This window comes from Agelaius tricolor, unplaced genomic scaffold (genome assembly GCF_023055355.1).
Source record: "Agelaius tricolor isolate 1412-34295 unplaced genomic scaffold, bAgeTri1.0.p SCAF_13, whole genome shotgun sequence".
NCBI lineage: Eukaryota > Metazoa > Chordata > Aves > Passeriformes > Icteridae > Agelaius > Agelaius tricolor.
The window spans coordinates 14987373-15015067 of NW_027269273.1; the positions used below are offsets into that span (position 1 = coordinate 14987373).

The 27695-nt window shown below is 36.9% G+C and overlaps 1 protein-coding gene across 4 annotated transcripts in view; it reads right to left on the reverse strand.

The window, feature by feature from the left end:
* The window catches only part of LRMDA (leucine rich melanocyte differentiation associated), a 632726-nt gene that overhangs the window by 90143 nt on the left and 514888 nt on the right, over window positions 1-27695 (reverse strand). For 3 of the 4 annotated variants that reach the window (XM_071438840.1, XM_071438837.1, XM_071438839.1), the window contains exon 6: window positions 6134-6218. The exons of the other annotated variant lie outside the window; for it this stretch is intronic. In XM_071438840.1, coding sequence (XP_071294941.1) covers window positions 6134-6218 — 85 coding nt within the window. The remainder of the gene's footprint in view (window positions 1-6133; window positions 6219-27695) is intronic. 4 annotated transcript variants of the gene reach the window in all.

Below are 27695 nucleotides of genomic sequence, written 5' to 3' on the forward strand. Positions count from 1 at the left end.
GAGCTTCCATTAATCTCTGTTTTCCAAAGTAAAAACTAAGGAACTAGAACCCAGTTTCTCACTTCATATACAGGCAGACCACATGGGATTTTTTTTCTTTCTTTTTTAATAACAGACTCCTTATTTTAGCATTCTCCCAGAGTGTCAAAAGAAGAGGATTTCCACCCACTCCCCTGGAGGCTAAGTCATGACCACATCACATCTCACTGTTGGGACATATTTCCTGGCACTAATAGGAAATGTCACAGCTTATTTTTGAGTGTTCCTTCCCTGGAAAATATGATCTTGTCTGTTCCATGCTATTGAGAACTTTTTTTTGTTTGTTTAAGGTTGTTAATCTCATGATGAGAAGACTCTGGCCTAAGAAGTCTTCAGTCTAGGACACACCACAACATAAGGCAGGTTAAAAATGATGGTATTTTCAAAGGACACTTTACGTAAAACAATAAAGAAAATACCTCACTGTTCACAGCATCTTTGCCTGACACAGAACTTTCACATAGTGCATCTGCTTGAAATTTTCTTGTTCATCCTATCCTTAGTTATTAAACAAGTTAAAGCAAATATATCTTATATACATGTATGGATACACTTTTTTAACTGAATGATTAAGTACTAACCATAGGTTTTTTGGGGTTTGGGGTTTTTTGACAGAATACAACGCCTTATGCATTTACACAGAAAAATCAATTGACAAGCATAAAGTGCAGTTCACACTAAGAAAACTAATTATGATAAGTTGCTACATAAATTGCTTTGCAACTTCCCCAGCAATCAATTTCAAACTCTAAATAAGCCTCTGGCTTGAAAACGCAATGAGTACCTAACAACAGTGTCAATAACAACAACAGAGAGGACCACAATGATAATATAAACAGGATACTTTTCCTTCTGGAAGTAAGTTTTATGTAAACCAATCTCCTTTTCTTTGTATGTCAGTGATTTAAAGACAGCATGGCTTTTCACAATGTATGTGCAGAATAAGAAATTTGTGTATTAACATTTATTATTAAGAGGTCAATTTTACTTCAAATAATTTAAAGTATTATATTAAACCTCTAGACCAAGTTCTGGAAGGATTGATGGACATTATTAGTTCCATATGAACCTAAGAATATTTATAAAGTATGGTCAAGCTGCGCAAATTGAGACAGAACAGATAAACTGATTATTCTCCAAGGATTTCATTCTACTACTCCCTCTGGCTCTCCAAAGTTTCTACTTTTTTCCTTCAACACCAAATTTTGAAAGAAGTAGACATCCTTCAACATGTGCTGGATTGTGAATTCCTGCCCAACTGGATGGCTAAACTCTTGCTGTGCATTCTGTAGACCACTTTTATCTTGGTCACTACTTATCTAAAATCCTACAAACCTACTGGTTTTCTGTGTGGCACACCCCAGCAATCAATCTGGAGGAATTTTGAGTGAACATACAAGTCATTAGTGAAAATTTACTATGCCAAATATTCTGGGAGCAATAGCACAGTATAACAATCACAGAAAAAGGAAACATTGCAAATTCAGGCGTCTCTCTATGATTATGATTGTTTGCTGAAGAATGGGAAAGTTTGGAAAGATTTTAATTCCAAAAGAAACCTTCAGCACAACTCTGTTAGACAAAGAGAAACTGAGCAAAAGGAACCTCTCACTTCCTTTGTTCAAAAGGCCTCTATAAAATTACCTTTAGAAGGTTAATAAGAAGCTTCAAATTATTCTGTTCTTGGATTTCTGAGCATGAGATGTGAACGCAGTTGATGAGTTTCAAGATCAGATCATAAAATAAGAAAACACATCTGTCAGTTGATTGAAATATATTGGTAAAATAAATACCAATTTTTCATTTGGGCACTCATCATTCAGACACGAGACAATGCAATGACTGCACATACCAGGATGCTTGGATAATTACCTGTATTGACACCAAAACAGGACCGCGGATTTGTTCAGAAAGTTTTTTACAAGTCATAATAGATTAGAACTATTAAACCTTGGCCTAAATCCAAGCTAAATTCTAAAAACTACTTACATAAATACAGGATTAGATTAGTTTTTAATGGAAACTGCTTCTTCTTCCTTTTACCAGTAAGCTATGGGGTAGGCTTACCACTGTTTTTTTTCCCAGAAACAAGAGCACAGAAAGGGAGGAGTCAACTGTAAATTGTTACTGGAAACCAAATGGCTTTGTCAAATTAATATGTTTCCAAGCAAATCAGGTAATACACATTGTTATAAAATAGCTGCTTATAGAAAAGGCATCCAGCACATGCTTTTGTACAGAAAAACAAATTTTCATGATAGCCATGATTTACTGATATTGCTTCTGAAGAGATACAATGATAAACTGCTATTTTCCTCATCAACTGGAAAGCACTGTTCTTTTTAGAAGGCAATTTGAGTTTGAATGCTTACACATAAAGCAAGGATGCCATTATAAAAAACCAAACACACAACTTGAGTGGGGCAAAGGGTGAGGGGCCTTTTTCCACACATCAGACAAATCATCCTTATAAATATCCTTTAAATATTTTTTCACCAATGTCAACTATATTAAGAATTTAATTTTCTATTTTAAGATATGTACCCAGTTAATAAATTATCAATAAGGAACAGAAGGGTACATATATACAAATCACTAAAAATTAATTACATAAGTCCAAAACTTTTTGGACAAATTTCTTCTAAAAGTCACTACATTTCATCACTTTTGTGGAGCATGGCTATTTCTACTTAAAAACTACAATAAGTAACTGTTTTGTCTGATTTTTTTTTTTTTCCTTAAAGGTAAATCTGGAAAAGCAGACAGGAATGTGGGGCATATATATTTGATTTCACCAGAAAACTCAAAAGCTAGAACAATTCAAGCGATGTATAGAATATAGAAAGAAAAGAGTCACTTTTATGACAGGAGGCTGTGTCTTGGAACTGACTTATTTTAACCAGATGAGAGAACTGCACAAACTTCACCCAAGTAAATAACTGGATTCTAAATCCATAGAAAGCAACTTATGAAATCCTACTTTAACAAAGACCAAGGAAAGACCCTTAGAAGTTTGAGATCATTGTTTTGGAATCAAAACAAAAATAGAGCCAGTTATAAAATTACCACTTTGGAAGCCTTGTCTAACAGGATAGCAATTAGATCACATAAAGAATCAAGTCATATTGCTGTCAGATGCCCAAATCCAAATATATAAGGCCTTTAGATTTTTCACTGAAAAATATGAACAGTGGGACTGAGGTAAGGTTCAACTTAGAAAAGTGGGTCTGAGGAACACTGCAATATAAGGGAATACAACTTTCCCAAGATGGGGAAAAAATTTCTAAAGCTTAAAAACATGATGGAATATTTATTTCTCTCTTCATGTACTTATATACTCAAGCATCATAACACTCAATATATTTCAAGTTATCATTTGTTATCATTCCTTATCATTCCATGCTGATACCACACCGTCATATGCTGTTTCTGTGGGCTTTGAAAGGGAAAGCGAGATTTTCACCATTCCTGAAATGGTCTGTACACAATATGGAGCCAGCCTAAAGGACCAGATCCTGACTGGAAATTATACACTGCATGCATGAACACAAAACTGTAAGACACAAGGTGCAACCCACACATAATTAAATGTTTTTGTTCTCCCTGTAAAAAATCATAGCTAAATAGGGTGAGAAATGTCCAAGTGAAACTGTACCAAGCAAACACATCCAGCTTGCTCCTGCTCCCCCTCCCAGTCCCCTAAAAATCTATTTGCAGCTGTACCAAACCGTTTGCCAGACTTGAGGATTCTGGTAAACAAGCTTCTCCAGGGACAAATTACACTCACAAACTTACAGCATTCCTCATTCCAGTATGCATTGAAAACCGCCAATATTTACATATGCAACAGCTGATTCAATTCCACTTTACAACACTGAAAGCATTCCGTGAAGAAAAAAAATTAAGGTATTCAGAACCTAAAATAGCATGCTTAAGTATTTCATTTTTACCTTGGAGATTTTTCTATTGACTGCAATTAATCTTTTATGGGCTTTTGAACTTTGGAACTTTTCTTTATATAAAAGAAGTTGATTGAGTTAATGGGCCTTGCCAGCAGGTTGTTCTAGGCTTGGAATTGGCTCTTCCAAGACCTGGAATTTTGGAAATTGTCCTTAATTATTTCCTTGTGAATATGTGTATATATGAACACGCATACATATATATATAAAGTAATCAAATAATGTTAACAATGTCTCTTTAAGGACCAATTTTACCCTTTCTTTGGATGAAATGCTCTTCTGCCTTTATTTATAACTGTGCTTAATCAAAAGGAAATTTGCAGCATATTTAGCATGCAGAGCAGAATATTTCTGGGAAGAGTAAAGACAGAAGTAATAAAAATTATGTGAACTTCTAAGGGTAGAAAGTTGGTGATTTGGGGAATATAATTTTCCTCTTTCATGGCAAGAGGGCAGGAATTTTGAAACCCTGGTGAGGACAGTGGGCACTTAGACCCTGGCAAGTTCCCACTCTGAACAAACACCTGCTGCACGTGTCTGCAACACCTACTGCAGACACAAAACTGCTGTATTGCAAGAGGAGTCAATCAATAATGCAGGCATTTTGATCCAACACTACTGGAATTTCTTTTGTCAAGTTAGATAGCAAAATCAGCCATGAAGCCACACTTCCATTACACTATTACCTAAATAAAAAATCTGAAGATACCTGGCTTTTAAGGGTATTTTGAAAGTATTTCTATAGAACTCAGGTATGTCTCAAGATTCTGTCATTCTATTTATTGTGTTAGTAGACCCTAGCCATTTAAGCCAACACCAGAAATCCAACCTCAAAAGCAACATGTTTATCTGAAAATCAAAGCTGCTTATCTTGGGAATGGGGGGGAGGAGGGAGGGTGGAGAAGGAGGGCACTGGGTTGCAGGTTTTTTTGAGGGGCAGAGGTTGTTTTTTAATCTCTGAAGTCCAGGTCTGTGCTCAGGATTTTGGTTGGTCCTTTCTCTTTAGAAAGTATCAGCTTCTATGTGTGATCAGTGCCAGAATACAATGCACCCACAGCACTTCTAGGACATCTGGTTGCACCATAGCCATCTACACCAAGGCCAGGATGTAGCTTCAGACTCACCCTCAGCTCTAGCACAACAGTGACACAGGCTGCAGTAAAGTTCTAATCACCTGCATTCCTCATCCTTCACACCTGAATCACAGATCCTTCTTCAGGTGCATTACCTGCCTGATTCTTTCAGAGGGTACCAAGTAATATGGAGTGCTACTAAAGCTGCTTCCATCCTCTGTAGTGCTGCAGAATTTGAACACACATTAAAATTAAGCTACCATCAATTCATAAATGTAAGGCTGACTTTGATCCTGGTATCCCAAAAAAAACTGCCTATAGACAAATGGTTTACATGATCGATGGAGAATCAATGGGTAATATGGGAAATAGATAAGAGGACTGTTGCTCTGGTTTTAAGATGAAAAAGTGCTGCAAGCTTTACAAATTTCTGCTTTTTGAAAAAAGTGAAAAAGCTTGGAATGCACCCTTCCTGACTGCTTCAGTTTTTCACCTGTTCCCTGAATTTTTTGTTTCATAGGTATGCAGAAGGAATTTGTGAATTTGCCCAAGGTGCTTTTTTAAGTTCTAAGGATTGATGAAAAAGGAAATTGAAAATTGATCCACGTTTTATGCTGAAAAACAGAGAAGAATCCCTTTTTATTGCAATGAAAATGTGTTAACATTTCAAAATTATAGTCCTAATTTCTAAACTGCCAAAAAGTTCTCACTTAAAAATAATAGAAAGTTTACAAATTCTTTCAAAATTACCAATGCTGCATGTAATCATCTACTTAGCAATGTTTAAGTACTCTAATCTCTTTACATTTTTCTCTCTCACACACACACGCAAAAATCACTGAGCGTTATTATCCATAGATTTATTTGCTTTCCCGGTAGACTACCTGTAAATCCTATTAAATATGAGTTAAAAATCTGTAGTCTTGACAGCTATGGTTTTCTCATAGAGTGCTTGAAAGGCATGGTGATCTCTGTGAAATGCAGCAGTACCTAAAGCAGAGAAGGCCTTAGAGCAAAGCTTAACACCCGGCAGAAGTTGATAGCAATGAAAGGAGCTCGCACCTCTGTGGTTGGTGAGGTCTCTGGATCCAGAAGGCAGAGGGGTGTAGTGCATCTCTGGAGAGGCAGAGGCAGCAGCACTGGAGGCCTGTGTGACAAAACAAACGCTGTCAGTGCTCGGAGCGCAGGGCAGCGATCGGGCAGAGCGGATGCACCTGCAGGATCAGCGCTGGCGCTGCAGGTGCACTGAGTTACCAGCCATGAAGGATTAATTGGTTTGTGTTAGGGCTCCTTGCCGTTCCTCAAGGTTGCTGTACTCACAAGAGTTTACACAATGGCATTATGTGTCATTACTAAATGAATCTTTCCATACAGCTGACAGCTTAAAAAAATCACCATATTTGTCAGAAAATCTTTAGGCAATGTCAAAATTTTTCCTCTTGGTGAAACAGATTAATATTTGCCTAAAGGAAGTTATGAGTCCACATGAATGAAAAGAGATAGGAAGTTGGGCTAAGATACCGTACTTGTCAAATCCAAAGAAAAAAATCCCAAATGATTTTCTCATTCCACTTCCCTGTGAGCTAAATGAAGGGATCTAATAAAAATTATAGTGCCTATAATGCAAAAAAGTATACAAGTATATAGAATTGCTAACAATAAACACTTAAAACCTACAGCAGAAGTCTAATAAAAGAAGTAAGTACCCAAGAGGACTTGCTCAGAACCCTTAAAAGTAAAGTGTTCAGGGAGAAGAAGCCCAAATCTTTCTCCCTAATAAGTCTCAAGATCCTATGATTCTAATTTTAAAAGATTAGCTTGAAGAACTATGATTTACAATAAACTAACCTTCATTCCATTGGATGTTTCAGCTGAAGATATATATATATATATATATATATATATATATTTTATATATATATATATATAAAATAAAGTTAAAACAAGCCACATTTACCATCTTGCTTTTTAGTTACAGAGCAGCAGTTAGGAGAAGACACAAAAATAAAGAATTGTGTTGGTGAATATGAATCATTGTCAGTTTTTAAAGTTCAGTTTAACTTAGGCTGGTGACACAGTAGTGATATGTTCAGTTTCAGATACAGAGTTTGCTCTAGAGTATTTACAAACTACCCATTTCAACAGACATAAAAAGATGATGTGTTTAGATAGAAGACACAAAGGACACCATTCACTGAAAGTTATATGATAATTTCTAACAGAAAAAATAAGGCAAATCAAGAGAAAAATACAAAGGCAAAACTATTTCTTGAATCTCATGATAATTCACTAAAGGGAGTCTTGAGAAAATAATTGCTATCTTCTGTGCACTTTGTCCCTAATGATATATTGACTTCTAAGCTGAAAAAGTCAATCAAAGGAATTCACCTTAGTCTTACTGACTTCAAAATTGAACATATCCGCCAAATTTATGAACACACAGGTCTCCAATGTGTGGTTAATATAGAAGTATAAAATAGAGCTTCAGTGTTTTGGGGAAGAAAAAGCATAAATACTAATTCAAATTTTAATTACCAGACCAAACCCAAGAACAATAATCAGAAATCTGTAACAATGAAAGTTAATCCTGATAATAGTTTGTCAAAGGCTGTAACTTAGAAATCTTCCTTGTTGTATCTTCCTTGTTGGACTCCTAAATGATAGTACATGAGATGTTAAGAGGTGACTGACCAGATTAGCATACTAAGATTTTGCTTTTGGAGATCAGCCATCAATTTCTGTGCCAGACCATAGTTACAACCCCATTTTTGTCCTTAGGAAAAATCAGGTCACAACATGCAGATGCACCATGCATCAAAAATAACGTCTTAGTGGAACTTAACAGAGGCCAGTTTTCCTAAACAGCAAGGATGCTACTTATCAGAGATGAATAAAAATAGAGAATATCCTGCCTCTGCTGACTCACCAGTGATAATAAACCCTTTTCAGGGAACCTCTGTTCACAGACATATTGCTACAGACATAACTCTCACCCGCAGCCAGAATGAATGATACCTTGCTTTTGGTGAACTGCAAACCTGCAGCTCTATCTCCTCTGGATGATGAATTATTGGAAATCTCTCTGGTGACCAATATGAGCCAAGGGCACATAACATGTAAGAGAGAGAGATAGAAACCCCTTAGACACAGCTATGTGATATTTGAAACTAATTCCAAGAACAACTACATGTTTCCTTTGGGTTGCGTAGTTCTGAGTAAGAAAAGGAGAAAAATATCACTATTTAACATCATGCTTCGTCCCTCTAAATCACTCAAAAAACTGGAAGAATAAGTGGTCTCATACTGTACACTCTAGATGGTATCTGCCTATTCAAGTGTACTTATTTGGGACTCTGGTAATAGTGAAGGTTTCTCTTTGGTACTTTTAATCTCAATTTAGACTGTTGACAGCTTGATGATAGCTTTTCCTAAAATTACTGGAAGAGACTTTGCCATTTCAGCAATATACCACTGAGTGAGCAAAATTCAAGAGCTTCTAAAAAGGATATTGGAGTGAAGGGGTAATTTAGCTTTATTTCCAATTTTAGGAAACACAAGAACAGAAGGGTTTGTTTATTGGTGTTTTTCTGTTATTTTATGTACAGTATATAATTCCCTGTCAAATATTGAATAGTTTTCATTACCTTTGAGCTAAGCATTCAGTTAGAGTAACTTGAATTCTCTGGAATATCATCCAGGGTTAGGATTGTTTTGCACAAGCACTGGCTCAAGTTCCAAATCACGTTTCTGAGTAAGCCTGTGCACCAGCAGAAAGACAACTATTTGTTTTCTCTACCACATACTGACATTTGGCCCTAAGCTATTTTCCAAAGAGATTTGTATAGATTGCATTACTCTTAATATTCACAGGAATATTGTGACAGTGACAGCATTGACATGTGACAGTTATGTCTTCAAGTATTGGTGACATATGCATCAGAAGTTCTTGCAGTGGAAAGTAACTATGCATACAAATAGCTTTGAGGAAGGCTGCTTAAACTGGCTGGAAGCTCCAATTTTATAGGAACGGGTCACAAAATAACTCAGTAAAGAAATTCTAATGGTATTATTACAGAAGAAGCTTGTAGTTTTGCAAACCTTGAAGCCATTCAAGTTTTGCAGTATATCACTGCATGTACGTGGTTTAAGACTTACAAGTCAAAGTACATGGTTTAAGATGTACAAGACAAAGTTAGACTACTCACAGCCCCCCTGTTATGCACTTAACCAAACATTTGCTGAACTGTGGTACCTCTCTTCATTTTAACCTGTGTGTTTTGTCCAAATTGTTGTATTTGATACTAAATGGACTGCAAAAAGCGTACCAGCTTTGCAAAGCACGTTCATCAAAATTACAGAAATTGTAGAAGATGAAACAGGAAGGAAACACCCACAACCAACCAAAAAAACCCCACAACAAAACATCAAAAACTAAATTTGAGAGCAGCAATACACCAAATCTTTAACTATTCAATCCTAGGGAATGGTCAGGTAATGACAACTTTGCTTGCAATGTATTTGCTTTTCTATGAACTTAGGAACCATACAACCAGTGGGGAGAAAAAAAAAGAAAAGTGAAGCATGGAAGAAGGGATAAAGAGACTAGAAAATATGCAAAAGCAGGTCCTGAGTGGAGCCCTCCATACGGCAGAATAGAGCCAGTCTGGCTGTCCCCTCCCCAGCCAGGAGCTCAGCCAGAGGGCTCAAATGGGCTGCCTGGAGTTTGTCACCCACCTCAACACACTGGCACTTTCTGGAAAACCAAGAGGTGGCACAGCACCCCTACCAGGAAAGGAGGCTGCTCTTGATGGAAGGGGATTCCCACTCTCCTTGCTCCACAGCCAAGCAGACTTAGCCATGAGTTAGCAGCTGTCTTTACTAAACTCCAGCAGAAATTAGAGTCACTTTAATGAACAGGAAAAAAATAAACCCATTTAGAAGAAAATTGTCAGCCACACACCAACAGCTAGCTCTCAAGAGTGGAGGAATTTAATTAGACTAAACAAAAAAAAAAAAGGGCTAATTTGTTTAATCCCTGAATTCCACTTTTCAAGGAATAAAAAATGCAATACTTGGATGGTACTAGTAAGGGAACATCATGTGAAGTGTCAGGACACACTGTACATCTGCTGCATCAATACAAATTTGTAGAGACCAATGATACAAAAAAAAAATGCTGTGCTATTTTTGGCAACCACACAAGTTCCTTCAGCTGTTGAAGGAAGTAAAGGGGGAACTCAGAGAATCCAATCCTCTTTGAATCATTGTTTGAGAAGGCAAAATTTAAATGACTCTGCTATCCAAATCATCTCTCTACTGCACATTTCATTTTTGTATTTCTAAACACAGGAATAAACAAAAACTCCACTTCTGACACTTTTAAATCTAATCAATAATACAAAGTGTTTCAGCTATAATCAAGAGTATGACTTTGACCTTAGAAAATATTCAATCTGGATATTCTAGCAGCTTATTTTCAGAAGTGATGCTACCAATACAGCAGTCAAATTATTGTATATTAGGACAATAAGGAGAACAGTGATCTTATATTTTGGTTGGCCTTCTAACTTCAATAACCTTTAACAAGAAAGGAAAGAGAATTTTTTTCACATTTAACAGAAAGAGTGGAGCTTAAGATTCATAGCATTTCAAATTCAAAGCATTCCCTTATTCTCTTGAAAGAGAGATTATCACTTCTCACTTGAATTTACTTTACCTTTTGGTTTTCACTTAATGTTAAATTGCAAGGTTGAAAGCAGGGATCAAAAATGCAAATGAACATCAGATAATTCTTATGCATTTAGGCTTAATTGAGTGTAATCGATATGTCTGGTGTGCAGCCAAATTCAACTATTGTGAAAAGCTCCTAATGTATGGACATTATTTTTGGACTACTGAATGCCAGAAAATAATGAGCTGGCATTCAGCTTTGGTGAATGAGCTCTTGAATTTTCATCTAAGAGTAGTTTTGAATTATTACTGAAGATAAGGTGTAAATGTGCAAGGGAATTTTATCCATGTTTCTCCCATGAATCATAAATGAGGAAAAAAATTACAGTCTAAATTGCACTTAAAAGGAATAAAGTCTTTTCATGTCATACATGATTTATCAAAATGATCTCATTTTAAGAGTACTGTGGTGTATCTTGATTAATAACATTAGTAAGCATGATGAATGGCCTCTTTAATGGTAACACAGAATTTATTGGCAAAATCCCTACTTCTACCAAAAAAGGTGGGAAGTAAAACACACAGCAGTTAGCAACCTGCAGAAACAGCTTAAGTAAACTCTCTGCTAGGTATTTTGCACTTAGACATCCTTGAAAATCCTTAGTCTGAGTTAATTCTCAAACTTGTTCAGAAACAAGTAAGAGGTGTTACCTACTGGGGCAGCTCTAACCATGACAAAAGTCACTTTGCAGTTCTCTGCAAAACAAGCTGAACTCTGCATGTACTGTAAGAGGATGCAGTGTATTAAGGTCTTTCAAGAACATCGGTCCCATCCCCTTATGACCTTTTTCAATATCCTCTTCATTTCGCCTTAATATCCTAAATGCTTCCCTTCTTCCATTACTCCATCTTACCCTCCCCCCTCCTTCTCCCTTTTTAAGCCTGCTCCAGCCTGCCCTAACTAATTTCCTTTTGGGCTGACAGATCAGAGGCCTTCCTACCACTGTTCCTTTTAGACCTGTGAAGCCCTCCTCGTAATCCTGCTGCTTGTCCACAATTAATCTTTCCAGTTGCCACATTATTAACACTACCACCCACAGACAGAGGATGCCTGAGCACGGCTGGACACTCGCTCCCCACTGGAGCATCAAAGTTGTCAATCACACACCAGTCAGAAAGTTGCCTGCTGTCAACATCAGAGGATTTCATACTCTCCTACCCGCTGATCAAACATTTTTCTTCAGAAGATTAATTCCAAGTCCCCACCCATTTCCTCCCATATCCTCTTTCCCTTTTAGGTTTACTCAATGATCCATCTTCTGTATGGAAAAGGAAGCAGTGTATAATAGAAATCCTTTCAAAACAAAAGTTCAGCAAAACTAAATTTAAATCCCAGCTGTTATCAACCTCTTCCCCCCCGTGCAAGTTAAACACCTTAAAGAGCTTGGATTAGACCTAGTCACAAATGCCTTTCTTTGATCAAAGGCTCCAAGACTTTACACAAATATAATCACAAGGCAATGACTGCATCTAAGGAGCCTGAATTGATTTGTTCTACTGTAACATATCGCATACAAAAACACCCACCAGGCTTTTTGATTTCCAAGACCATTCTTTTTCAACTTATATCACTCACAAGCCAAGAATTTTAGCATCTTCTTAATATTTTTCAAGGTCATTAGATAAAAAGTGAATATTTGCCTTCTCTTTTAAAAAAGTGCATCTCAGCTACTTACACTTAAAAGCAGAAGGATACAAGAGATTCTTCAGCTCAGGTTCAATTTAATGAGTTGAAGGGAAGTAACTATTACCACCTCTCCCTAATCATATGCCACATGCTAAAATATTCAGTTTTTATAAATTAAACCTTACTGCTCAAGTGGCTCAGTATCTTTCACAACAGTTGGCACAAAGAGAATCTGTCCCTAAAGGAGTACTTGAACATGCTAGCCACACAAGAGTGAATGAAAGCAATACCCATTAATATAATCCAGCAAGCAATCTATTCACTGTAAAACATAATGTTAGGGTTTAAAATAGGAATAAATTAATTTCAAATCACACTACAAAATAAATTCAAAGTTCCTCAATCATATTCATCCCTAAAATAGATTTCTTAATGTTTTTTCATCTTTTAGGTTGGTACTAAAGAAAATCAAGACCTCAACAAACAACTCCCAGAAGTATAAAACAATAAAGAAAAATCTGCTGGCCTTGAATCCTAAACTTAGATTGGGAAAGTAAGTCCAAATTATTATATTTTACCTTCTATTTCTACACAATTATTTTATATTCTACCTTATATTTCTCTGTCAGCATCTTTACCTCCATATTCTGAGAACACACATGCTACCTTCTTTTCATTTACACTATGCAGGATTCAAGGGGTTCACACACTAGTAAAATAGTGGACAAAGCAAACCACAAATAAGTATGTCATACCCCGAACCACAAAACTCTGCAACTGTTGCTAGAGAATTCTGACAGCCATTTTTTCAAGTTCCTCATGAAGTGAACCACAAATGAATTTTGAGATGCTAGAACCTTTTTTCTATGTCCCCACCTCACCAACACCCAAACATGACATTTATTGAATTTCACTCATTGTCCAACAGTTCGGAAGGAGTGAAAGAGAAATATGGAGTTTTTAGAGGTTACAGCATCAACAGAAGGTGCCAAAAGCATAGGTAAGTCAATGTGAAGGGAAGTACACTGACAATGTATTACATTCCAAGTTTCCTTCAGTCATTCCCTGCAATATGTTTCAACCAATTACATCACAACTACAAAACAGAGCAGTAGTGAAGTAATTGCCAAGATTCCTGCTATGCTATGGCAGAGCAACAGTTTATAAGCTGCATAAAAACACTGATGCAGAACTCAAATACACATTACATATGATACTGTAACTCATTACTTTTCATAGCCCTTTATTTTGAAATCAGGTAACAGAACTTGACCTCCTTTTGCCAATCTGATACCCACAGATTCTTCAAAAGCAAAGACAAAATCATCAAGCTAAGTTGATTTTTTTAGGTAGGAAATTCTAATTCCATAAATTAAATCAGCAATGGAATATCATCACTTTCAAGCACATTCAATGATAATCAGAGGAATGCAGAACCATGTATACATTTCACAGGCCAAGCATAATTGTTTGCAATGCTAGAGCACTTATTTTGCTTTGCTATTCAGTCTGATACCTTCTGCATGCCTTGTTTTTTTTTAGGAAGTATGGAAAATGTTGCAAAAAAATGAAAGCTAGATCCTTAAAAGTATAAGATTTACTTTAATGAATGATGCTAAGTTTTGCTGGCCTCCTCACCTAACAGGCACAGGAATGAAGAAACTGGAAGGTTAAAAATGCTTTCAAGGCATCTTCATTCTGTCATGTGGGAATAGAGCTGAATTGCAGCTCAAACCTCTTGTCACTCTATTCAGTCAGCAGAAGGGGGTGCTGCAGTGTAACCTATTTAAAATGCAAATAGAGTAACTTTTGAAACAGCAGATTAAAACTAACATTTTATTCACTTGGCATACCCACAGCATAGTGAATGCTGGAATCAGACTTGTCACTGCACACCACAGGTTATTAATAGAGCTCAGAATGGTGTTACTAAATGTGCAAGTTAAAAGCAAATAAACAAAAATGGATTTATCTGTGGTATTTGTTCTCCTGGAGAATTCAGCAAGGTCGGCCTCACACTGCACACTTGTTTATCCTGGATCACTGAGGCTCAATTTCGTTGTTTTTTTCTTTCTTCCTTAATTATTTGATTGACAGCCACTTACCACAGCCAGAGATCCTGGGATATGTGATCTATAACACTAATATTATAGAGAAAACCACATTTTTTTTCAACCAGGAAAAATATATACATACACAGGGAAGACTCCATGGTGCACAGCTGCTACTCTCTAACAGGCCTTTCTGGACTCTCGTGAACTACCAACACATGAAAAAACACAAAGTTAAAGGGTTCAGCAGAACCAAATCAACACATTGTGCTATGGCTTTACACTTCATCTTCCTACAATGTCAGGTGTCAGGGCAGGCAAATGGGTTTCCCCTCTATATTCAAGCCAATTCCTCTGTTCTTCATCTCGATCTCTCAGAGATTCATCAAAAATGCGATTTAATTACATCTCCTCCCCTCCTCCCCCTCCCAAAAAGAGTGTAAACATGACTCCTTTTTATCTCCTGATACATCTGGACAAGTAGACAATGTGCTAAAACAAAATAAATCTGCCCTGACAGTCACATCAAAGGGTTCAGCTAGGGGCTTGCAGCTACTTAAGGCACAGGAATGTTGTTGCTAAGCATCGCTCTACAACCTATCAGTCCCTTAAAGAAGAGCTTTTTTCTTTCAGAGGGGGATGAGGAAAGCTGGAGAGTGGGAACCAGACTGCAAAGGGAGATTGGGGATTTTGGAGGATTTTAAAGCTTAAAGTGAATTGTGTGAAGAAAAGGGGGTTTGTTTTGTTTTGTTTTGCCTCTTGACATACAGTCCACATTTGGGGGAGGAAGGAAAGTAGGGAAGGAAGGAGGGGTTCAAGCTTGTTGATGAAATATCTTGTGAATTATCCCTTTGGATAAAACCAGGAAAAGTCTTTGATATCCTTTTTCAAATCCCTGTACTTACTGTAGATTTGAAATAGAAAGATTGTGACCAAAAGCAATAGGGCTGGGATACTAAGCTTGTTAAAAATACATTGTGAAATGCATCCCATGCCCTGCTTTTCTGTCAAGCATTTGATAAATATGTTTATGTTCCTGAAGAGGTGAAGCCCAGAACAATGTCCATGTCCAATAAACATGCTCTACAGAGAAAGGAAACTTTTGATACATATGCACATATCACAATTTGATGCTCAATTTACTAGTGAAAACTGCTCTCTTTAGGGAAAAGGTTCACTGAAATCTTCAGTCTTCCACACCATGCCTTGCTGGACTTGATTTGCATGTTTAGTGCTTAAACCTCCAAACGAAGGCAAAACCATGCTAAAACCAGATCTTAGGACTCATTCAAAACACAGCCACAGCCTAATGGACAGCTGAAAATTCAAATTAGGCTCCCTCTCAAAGACATAGAAACATATCCAAGGCAGATAGACAATCCAGCCTGGAAAATATAAAACACTCAAAGCTTAATTACCCTGAAGGTAAGCTAAGAAAACCAGCAGTTTGGTTACAGCAACACTGAGGCGTTAACACATCTTTGGTTTTTAAAAACAGCTTAAAAAAATCCTCTTCCCTTTTAAAAATTAAACAAAGAAAACATGAAATGGACTCATTCTACATGCAGGGCAACTATCAAGAACATGAACAATTACTGAGCCCATGATATTACAGAAATAAATAACACTTAGCATTATCTTCAGCACAACCATATTTATTAAACAGTGACTGAGGGCAGCAGTAACCATTTTTATTGTCCCATACAGCTCTTATTTTCTAATTAAACAGAAGGTTATTTCCACTGCCAATGCAGCTATTTATCTTATTTGAGTGTTACATAATATTTTTTGCCAGCCAAGCCTGACTATAAAGTGTTCTGTGTGGTGAACTGTGGCCCAACTTGCTTTCCTGTTTGGTAATCATAGAAATGGGCCATTTCGTGCTGTGTTAATAAATAAACTTTTTGCAATTTCTCCTAAAACATGATAAAGCTTATACTTTGTCCTTCCCTCTAGCTTCAATACAAGGGCAATGAGCTGTATTATTAAAGATATAGGTCAAGCAAACCTGATGATTTCAATCCTGTGGGGTGCTTTAGAAACTATTGTCATATTACTGAGATCATTCTGCTGTTCCTAATTATTCCTCTTGGTTGCCTCACATTTCAAGTGATTTCTCTCACACTTATGTCAAAATTTATAAGCTACTCCCTGTAACAACACTACATTATTTCCTCACTTGTTAGGGTAATATAGGACAGAAACTAGGAGAATGCTTTAATCTAGCTGACAAGGATAATGTAGTCTAGAAATGTAATAAACTTTGCATTCTACTACAAAGTTGTGGTTTTTCTCCCTACCATGAAACATTTCATATAGATAGACATCTTAGAAAAACTAATTGCTACAATAACTTGCATATCCTCTTATCTGAGTTGCTTTTATCAGGAAAAATGTATCAGCATTAAAGCGTTCACTCCAATAGCTTGTGCATTCTCCTTATTCCCATAATTGCTATTCCACAACATTCTGTTGACTGTACTGTAAAACTACATGCTGCAGAAGGAAACCTATTTCCAAGAAATCTGTGCATCACCCTAAGAGTGCAAAACATCTGTAATTAACAGGCTGGGCTTTAACAGTGCTGTAACACATCTCGGGCTGACTGGCACAAAATTTTATTTGCACTAAGTAGCTCGAGACTGGGAAAACATAAAATCAACTTTATGTGATAGCTCCATGTTCTATAGTGGTTTTTCTGAAGGATTTCAGGATGTAAAGAAAGCTGCCAGTGGAAAAGGTAGTCTAATGAAACATTTGAATTTTAAAGCCACTGTGGGTACTGCTTACTGTGGGACCTAACCTATTTCCTTCAGAACATCCTTAAGGTTATGGATTACGGAACCCTCTTCCCCCACCTCCACAGAAACAGAGCAAAAATTCCCGGTAAACAAACTAAAACACAATTCCAGTTAGAAACTGCCATATGAGTAACTCAAACATGACATCCATACTAATATTTCTAGGGATAATTTTGGTGACTCTTTTTGTACCAGCAATTTACTGTGTTTGTCAAATGTCCAATGGCTTTTAAAATGGTTTTAGTCAGCCACAAACTGAAAAACACCCAGATCACAATAATATGAGTCCAGAGCATCAACGACATCAGACAATAAAACAGGAATAGGAGCACTGGTCTATAATGGCAACCTTTAAAGGGACTTTTCCAGATAAATAAAAAAGATTATTTAATTGAGCATGCACATAGGAAACAGAGAAGAGGCAAAGATGAAGCTAGTGTTACCCCAATCAGAAATACTCACTGACAGCATTGTCGGGGGAAAAAAAAATGGAAATACCAATCATTTCTGGGTTTGCCTCTGTTCCTACTTCTGTCTCTGTCCTCCTTTGAAGAGCTGATGACCTGACTGAAGGTAAACTTCAGATGGCATGAGGTGTGTGGGAGGGGAGGGATCAAGAGGCAGAAACAGAATCTTCTGAAGGCTTTCACTTCTGGATCCCAACTAGAAGAACTGGAATCCCTGCCATGGCCTGAGAGCTGCCAGGGTGAACTATTCATACATTTATAAAGTGAGATTTCCCTCTTCTATGATAACTTGTGTCCCAGACAAAAGAGCCAGCACGTGTGAAAAACACACTTTGTCTATTTTGTCTTTTAAGCTACCATCTCTCAATATGTAAAATTGTCTTGAAAGCTGATGATTTTATAAGTGGGTCTGTGTTCAGATTTTTCTCCACAGTGGACAGCCACAAGAGGGTAATGCAACAGCCACATTTAAAATTTTTAAAGAAAGAACATTTAGGCCTTAACTTATGACTTAAGAATACAAACACTTAAATTTTAGGGATGTAGAGAATGTGATTAATTAATACCTCATTAATTTGTAAAGCATCTGCTTAAAAAACAGAAACAATCTCTGATGGAAATTATTAACCACAGGAACGGGAATTAATTTTAGGATCTTCACAAATGAATGCATGAGAGAAAGAAAATCATACACAAAGGCATTAAACTACAAAAAGCAGTACTCAATCAGTATGTTTTTTGCATAGTTTTTGGTGAATCAAAATAAATGAAAACCAATGGAAAACATCGAACACTAAAAAGGAAAAGGCAATCAAAATATTTATGGAAAATATAATTATATCAATTTGTTAAAACTCCAGTTTTGTATAAACACAAAACTGGGGTATAGAAAAAACATTGTCACAGCACTTTTGCTTTAGGTTTCCTTAACTCTCTAGTAATTTCCTACATAAAGTAGTTCAGAGCTGTCTGAGACTTCTTGCCCATGTTTCAGAAATGCGTAACAAGTGGGAGATGAACTGCATAACACAGCTAACCTAACTAATTTTTATAATTAATTTTCTTGAGCTTATTAATAATTAATGTCCACTTGAAAGATACCGTCACCTCAATAAGAGAAGAGAAAAAACAGCCAGAGAGTTGATTTATCTCAAAATGTGTTTTCCAAGCTCTGTGTGTGGACCTTTGGAGTTCATTCTGGCCATGAAATACTGGTAAGTGAGGTTTTCCTCATTGAGGTGATGGATTCAATGAATACTGTCCTAAAACGCATTGGGTTCTGTCTCTTCAAGAGGTTTTCCATGCTCCCCTTGAAGAAATACTCTAACTAGCTGTCCCTGCCCATAAAAGCCAGAAAGCACTCAAAGTTTATCCCTCAGCTCAAAAAACTGTTCCCCCAACTATGCAAAACTTCAGGACACATTAGGATCCAGAGATGAGGGGAAGAATTTTTGTCAGACAGGGTAACTGCTCATTTATAGGGCTGCTGAACTTAGTTTCAGCTGTTACCATGGTTACTAACACAGTTGATGTGCACTGAGCACTTCCAGTCTTGGCTAAAAAATCTGCCATCTATGTACAGTCTGTCACAATTCTGGGAAATCTGTTCAACAAATCAACACTGCCATTAAAATTGTTCTTTTTTTCTACCCTGGGTGTGTAAACTTCAGTTGCAACAGCTGGTTCTTCTCATATCCACTGCCCATATGAGATGGAAACTCCCCATCTTATTCCTTGTGCTGCTGTTCACTTGAAGTGCTGCTGTTGATATATTGTGATCAACCCTTCACACCCCTTTGGCTACCCAAGACAGACAGAATTTCCTGGAATTTCTCACCATGTCATCCAGTCTTCTGAGAAATCATTTGCCTTGTTCCCTCCATTCTGTCTTCAGTGTCCCATCAACTTTCTAGATGCAGACTTATCCAAATCTCAACATGGTGTTCTAGTAGCTGTTGTACCACTAAAAAGGTACAATTATAATGTCTAAATTTCCCCTCTTATGTGATACCCTAAAGAGTATCAGATGTATCTGTTGAAATCTAATTGTTTTATGTTTTACCTCACTCATAAAAAGGTTACACAGCACTGGGCAAACACCTGATCTCCATGAAAGCATTTCCACTTCATCAACATAAAAACTGTTTACTAGTACTTAATTCTCTGAACATATGCCATGTTGAGTTTGTACTAGTCTAGCTCCTTAAAAAATAATATATATCATATTTTATAATTATATTACAAAAACTAATTGAAATCCTTGTGGTTATCAACAATGCTTGCAGTGACCCAAGAGAAGATGGGCTAAAGAAACAGATCTTTCTTCCCCTCCCCTTGTCATCTGTCTCTCATTCTTTCCACCTGCAGCTGAATCTTGTCAATAAGATGACACTTTCAGACAAAGCATAAAATGACAGAATGTAACAAATACATTGTGAATTGTAATATTGTCCACAGGAATTGGAGGTACTCTTATTTCAGAATATTAGAAACATCAAATGAACCCTGAAGTTTACAGACAGAAGCACAGATCACTAAACTGAGTGACCAGAGGGTGTGGAAAAAATATTTTCTTTTGCATACCCCAAATATAAAAATCTGGGTATCAGCAATACTGCTACCACAGGCAGAAAACTCAGAATTACTTCAGACAAAGTAAAACTACTATGGAACTGAAACCAAACAGAAAGAAAATATAAGCCTGGGTTATACAGTGGGTTACTTCAAGAGCTGCTTGCATTCATGTTCATTCACATATTCAAGTGCATACAATAATTGTGTAAAGTGAAAATGATCCAAAATTATTCCACTGTACTTACATAAATCACAGAACCACAGAACTGGTCAGGTTGGAAAGGTCATCTGGCCCCACCTCCCTGCTCAAGCAGGCTTATCCCAGAGCACATGGCACAGGATTAAGTCCAAACAGTTTTTGAATATCTCCAGTGAGGAGACTCCACAGCCTCTCTGGACAATTTGTTCCACTGCTCAGTCACCTGCACATTAGAAAAGTTCCTCCTCATATTTAGGTAGAACTTCCTATGCAGCAGTTTCTGCCCATTGCCTCTTGTTCTAACAGAGTTACTTTTTGCTGGTTTTCTGTGTTTATTGATGTTGCTGTGCTTGGCTTTTGCTGAATTTGTTCTTTTATCTATTAATACAGAAGTGTAATATAGGGGTTGTAGTAGAAAATCTCATGTGTAGGTCTGCTTTCTAGAACACTGAGTAAACTGTTCTATAACCACAAATTCTCAGGTACCATAATTAAATGAAATTAAAAAAGCCAGTTTTCATCTCTCTGTCTCCTCTGCTCCAGCTATGCAGTTTCAGGTGTGGAATGACAAATAAATATTATGGTAAATATATTCAGACATTTAGATTTAAAAACCAATATATTTTCAGTTACAGCTATTCTAAAACTTGTGGAAGAAATGCTAGAAAAATATTACTCATATTATTCTGTAGTTTTAGCACTGGTCTTCAGCCTCAGCACCCACCTCATGGGATAACCTTTTTTGTTAATATTATTTCTGTGGGCTGCATAAAGTATAAAAGTTAAACCCAACATGACATATTTTGACTAGTCACATCACAATTCATTTTATATTACTCATAACTTTATACTAACTTATTAGAAACAGACTGATGCACCAAAAGTTTTACACTTTGCAACAGAATGGCTCCAACAGTGTTATGTAAAAAACTGAAATTGCTAAGTTCCTTAAAATGCAACTGTTGCATCTGGAGTTTGCTTACTTTCTCTCATTAAAGTACCTTTATGCTAAAAGATGCTTTTTCCCCACCTACACTGAATCTGGCACTTGAGCTATGATATGATTTTATTACTCAGAAATACTTTATTACTGCAATAAAACTGCATTTTCCACTTTTCCACTGTTTCACCTAACAGTGACCGTCAAACCAAAAAACTGAAGTCAAAAACCCCATTGATTCCACAGGCAGGAGATTACATGTTAATAGTGCAGGGCAGTACAGCAGGAAAAGAAAAGTGTCCTCAGCAAGTGACATAGCTATATATATATGTTATTTATAATGTCTCTTGTAGCTCCATCATCACAAAGAGTAACTGAGAAGTGTACAGTTATGTAGCAAGTAAGTGTCCAACATTTGCTCCTCCATATTGCTCCCCAGGAGCCACACCCAAAAGATGGTCCCTTTTTAGCAATCTCACTTCCATGTGTTTTGGCTTGAGAAGCCTGGAAAATATAAGCCTTTCCCTTGCTGGTAGACACCTGTGGGCTAGCACCATTTCATTAATTTCCTGTTGAAACAGGAAAGGAATTAAGTTTATTCCCATTAGCCTGATCCTTATACTGTTGCATCATTTAGCAAATTATTCCCATGTTAACACACAGAGATTTAGGCATTTGTACTTAGCAGAAACTGCAAGTACATCAGTTTAAGAGAAAAATGACCTTTTCTATGTTGGTTAAGATGGTAACTTGATTAAAACTCTGCCATCATCTATCTCATTTTGCTGTCTGAAATGTTATTATATATGTAAAATTCTTCCATGTCTTATTTTCTTCCAGCTCCTATTTTTCAGGCTGCTCTGTGAAGATTAAAATTATTTTCTTTTGTCTCATAAAGCATATCTCTGAAACCAAACTGTTAAGTGTTCATCTGTGCCCATGAAGGAAGCTAAAAGAAATGCTTTCTCAATCCATTTGTTATCTCATGTTATCTATCTTGAAAGAAGAGAAACAGTCCATTAAGAAATGGTTGCTGTAGACACAGTATTTAATGTATGAACAATTTACCCTCCATTTTCATCTGAGGGGGGGAAAAACCCTGTTACACATTTGAACATAGTTATAAAATTATATTTAGTTGTAATCAGACTCATCCTCTCTGATATGAACAAATACAAATACAGGAATGTCAGAAATACACCCGGAGATAGAAAACAGTCTTAGCCAGCTCAGCTATTTAAAATAAAAAGGCAATCATCACCTTCCACCATGACTGCTTTTACAGTCTCTTTCATCAGGCTTAGATTCATTGACAAAAAGAAGCACAGAGCTACAGCAAGCAAAAGACTTTTCAGTGAAGCCAATGCTCATCTACTGGGTTTTCATCTTGTAGAATGCACTTTACTTCTTTTTATCTACTTTTAATACTGTAGCATTAGCTCATCCTACTTTCTCATATGAGAAGGCATTAGCTCATACTCCCTTTCTCTCCATTTTCATCTACAGAAGGGAGTCTGCTTGTTTTAAAAACTTTTACAATTGTTTTAGTGAGTTCGTCTTAAAAGACTTTTCCAGCTTCACAGAACAAGGGGCACATTCCTTCTGAACGCTGGATACTCATCTAAAACAGCAAAGGCCATTTATCACCAGTTAATATGGCTCCAAAATACCTTTCCCCAAATAACTAACATCATTCAAAGACTGACCAAAAAAAGTTACTTTTTTCCATGCATTGTGGCTGCTTTCTGAAATAGCCCCACTTCAACAAAAATTAACCCAGATAATAAAAACAAAAATGCCAATTCTAGATGTTGGATGAAATGCATTACTGGTTTTTGTTTTTTTTTTTTTTTTAAGGCCATGAACTTTGCATGATAATTGATAAAAACAAAACATAAAGAAGCCACTTGGTCAGGGCTGACCTTTGTAGCTTTAATTTTCTTAGTCCAGCATTTAAGGACGTTCTTACAAGATTTTCCAAACTGAAGTAAGTTAAAGTTTTCTCCTGAAGTAGACCTGATGCAACAGTCATAGGAGCTACTGCCATTTTATTGTGTGCATGTTCCCAGTGCTTTAGGATCCTCAGACACAATTTTAGCCCAATAGATTAAGTTTTTGCCATGCATTATAGCTTTTAACTATATCCTGTGCTTTGCAATGGGTTTTACAAATCTAAAATTAACTTATGATTTTAAAAGCTCATTATTAAACCAGGAAAGGCTGCTGGTAATGACTGGCAACTTTGAGAAAATCAGATTGTGTGTTCTGCCCAGCAGGAACAGTGTTGAGTTAATATTTAATGATTTACTAGTTCTACTTGAGTGAGCTTGCAGCCTGTAAATGGATCATATGATCATCGATCACAAGTTCAACTGCTTTTGTTCCTTGCCTGGCACGGAGCGAGGGCGCGTTGTACAGTACCAGAGGCTCGTGTGCAGCCCTGTGTAAGACAAGGGCAGGTTACATGCAACAGGCTCCTAATGGCTCATACCAGCAAGCCCTCAGCCAAGGGGAGCTCATGAGGTTGAATTTTAAAAAGGTAGCTGACCTTGCAGCTGGGAGCTTTAGCTGTGTTTTCACCCATTTATACCTGGATAAGTAAACAGTTACTGAATGCTGAAAGGGCCTGAAAGCACTATTTTAGCCAAAGGCTAATCCCCATTCTTTGTGGATGAAAGGACTCAAAATGAAAACAAAACAAACAAAAAAAATATGCTCTGCTTCAGGTAACACAAAGGTAAAGCTGCAATAAACAAATCCATTAATTTTAAGCTTAATGTTGCCTTACCCTCCATTTCTAATGAGCAAATCAACCTTTAAAAAATACTGAGCTCTTCTTAAAATGATGGAAACATTAGAATCACATAGCAGAAGATATATGCAATATAAACCAAAATAGTTTAGAAAGATTCTTCTCATGTAGATGAAATTAAAAGAATAAGTGATCAGCAAGCTGCTAGTTGCACAGCTTGAACCTAATAAAAAGTCATCATTCATGTTGCAGAAAACACAAGTCCAAACGTAAGAGACAATGTAAGGCAGTGATCCTCTGCTCTATGCATTCATCTTATGTTTAATATTTTTCTCAATGCTGTGGTTGAAACTAATGAACAATTAATGCATTTCTCTGTCAAGTGTGGCTATTTCACAGCATAAAGAAACGGAATGCTCCTGCATGGAATGCTCTGCATGGAAGGACAAAAGGTTTTAAGGTCAAAAACAACTTCTGAGCCAAAGACTTCTTACTCATTTCATAGATCTCTCTACATGAATTATAGCATATTACCCTACATAATATTTTTTATTAGGATCTCTATTTTATTTGTTTTATTTTTGCCTGCAATATGTGTTTCATCTATTTTTCATACAGCAAAAGAACAATGCTAACACTTGCACAGTTTTCATAGCTACCCACTGTTGTTCTACATGCACAGATAGATGTATTAGAAGATGCATGACATTTTAGAGGTTGGAGGAAGAAAAGGAAGACCAAGGGGGAATGTAACCCTCAGCCACTATGCAGCACTGCTTTTGAGTGACATGTAGCAAAAAAGAACTTCACAGCTCTCAGTTTATTTTCTAGCTGACCATCCAGCACCTGACATTTGATGGCTTGCTAATATCCATGTGTTACAAAGTCAAACCTTTTCTTCTCTCCAAGTACAGGCACTAAACCCTAGAATTTTAAGTTATCCTCTCTCTTTTCCTCAGTCCATGAATCCAACCTATCTACAAGATGCTTCCATCTCCCATTATAAACCAGTCAGTGTTCTGCACTTATTTCTTAACTTAAGAAAAGTTGAACTTTCATCCATTATTTTTTAAATGTAGGTGACAACAGCACTCCATTTAAATGAAGGACCACAAACTGTACTTCATGTGTTTAAATTCTCATCACGTAGCAGAATAGGAGAGTCCCTTCCTCTCTTTGATCTTGTGTGTCTGTCTGGAACGCAACACAAAAAGGGAATAACCCATTCTTGAAAAATCTATGATTTGCACCTAAATAAATCAGGCACCTAAAATATGTAATGTAAATAATATTATTCCCAATACTACATTAATCAAAGTGAGGAGATCCTTGCATCAGATGATATAAAATCTAAATGCAATTCTTTGCTAAAGATATTTAAGTTTTAGTAAAACATAGTTTCTATTTTAAGAGTTTGTCCTCAGTTGTCTGAAACTACTTTATAACATCATAGATTTTTGGTAAGTTAAAATGCAAAATTCTTAACTGCTTTTAAATTTGAAGAGAACACCTATATTCAGTTCAAACACCTCCACATATCATCAAAGACAAGTTTTACTTATGTAGGTAAAATACAGAACCACTAATGCCTTATCCTTCCCCCTTGAAAAGAAACATTCTGCTAAAATTCTACTGTAAATAAGGTCTGTTTGGATACTGCTGCTTGTTAACATTTACATGTGTGTTTAATGATCACTGCAAAGCAGAAAGCTCAGCAATCACAGAGGGAGAAGGAGCTGCCTTGCAGAAGCATGCCCAGGCAGGAGGCTCCCTGCCACACACCTGTTATTGATGTGCATTAGGAAGTGTCTGTCTAGACACTGAGGACCTGACAGGATGATATACTTAACTCAGGGTTTGTATCAGATTTAATAAGAGGATGCTGGCAGGCCTCAACTGGTCCTGGAAGACTGTCCAGGCTGTTTGACAAATGATGTTGTAGGAAAGTCATGAACAAAGAACTCATAGTCACAAAGAATCCAAAATAAAACAGTCTCAGTTTACTAATGTTTGAATCATCTACACCTCTGCTTAAGGTCTAAACTCCTAAAGACACTAGAAATATGAGTTATCATGGCTGCAGTGGTATTAGATATAAGGCAGAATTAAAGACTGGGATAAGAGAAAGATGGGAAGAATTTTGCAAGCATAGTGTTCTGACCTAGCTTTAGGGGCAAGGTGGAAAATAACAGGAAGAAGAGGAGAGTGGACCTGAACTCCTGAGCAAAAGCCCCAAGTGGATTAATCTGGGAGCTTTTTGGTAATAGTGGGAAGAGTATTCAGAAGCAAAGTACAGGCCCTGCTGCAGGAGAAAAGGAAGGCTGTCCTAGCATCACTTATAAACTTAATTTCTGACATGGTACCTAAATGCTGAACTTTGCATCTTCCTTAATACAGATCTTCTTGATACCAGTAAGACAGTTTGATGTTGGGGAATAAGTAAATCACACTGCAACTGACAAGCTCATAACACCTTCAGGGAGGAAGAAAGTTCAAATCAAAGAGAAACTCAACCAAATCAGTGTTGCAGGCAACCCTGGGGCACCTGCACTTGGAGATGTCTGTAGGGGGATCTGGCAACCATGGAATGCTCCTGCAAAGCTGCAAATACTTTCTGCAAGGAGCCGTTTTGACAGGAACCAAGAGCTAGAAGTTTCCCCCACGAGTGTTAGACAGGCCCTTTTGTAAGATATAAGCAACAGAAATGGTACCAGACTAAATGAAAATATCTAAAAACCAGTGGCAGTATTTCACTTCAGAAGTATCTGCTGAAATCTGAACAGACTAAATCATTTTGCTGGGCCATCCTATTATTTATTTCTTTTTAGTTGTAAATTATTTGAATACAAAAGATACAATGTAAAAATCCCAAGAATTACCAAATGTGTACTAAAACTTTCCAAAGAGAAAATTGATAACACACTTCATGATTGTAAATTAAGAATATATAAATCTCATTCATTTATTTCAGTGTACTTATATAAATAACTTAGTAACCAAAATTAATACTTGGAAAAGGATCAAATTATCTTCATATATGTTTGGAGGGCTATTCTGAAAATAAACATGCAATTCTGAGGGCATACATGCAGTATTTGTGGGCATAAGTTTTCTGTGTAAAATGGAACACAACTGCTTAAGCACCTCTGTAGGACGGGAATGTCTGTGGATTTGCAGGTGCCTTTATATAAGGGGATGCCTGGCTTCTGTCTCAAGATTGCTCGTTTGTCTTTTCTTTCTGTGAGCTGAGTATTCTAAGGTTGTGGTGTTTCTGGATTCCTAATCAGTCTTGGAAAGTGCTTTGAAATCCGTTAAGGAAAGGGCCATGCAAGTTCTGTGCCATCACAGATACAAAGCACGTTGGCATTCCAGACCCATGTGAAGTGGGTGATTTCTCTTGTCATCCAACTAAAGGCGAAAATTCACTACCTATTTGCAGTGATCAGAAGTAGTGCTTCCAAAGAAATATAATTAAAAGAAGAC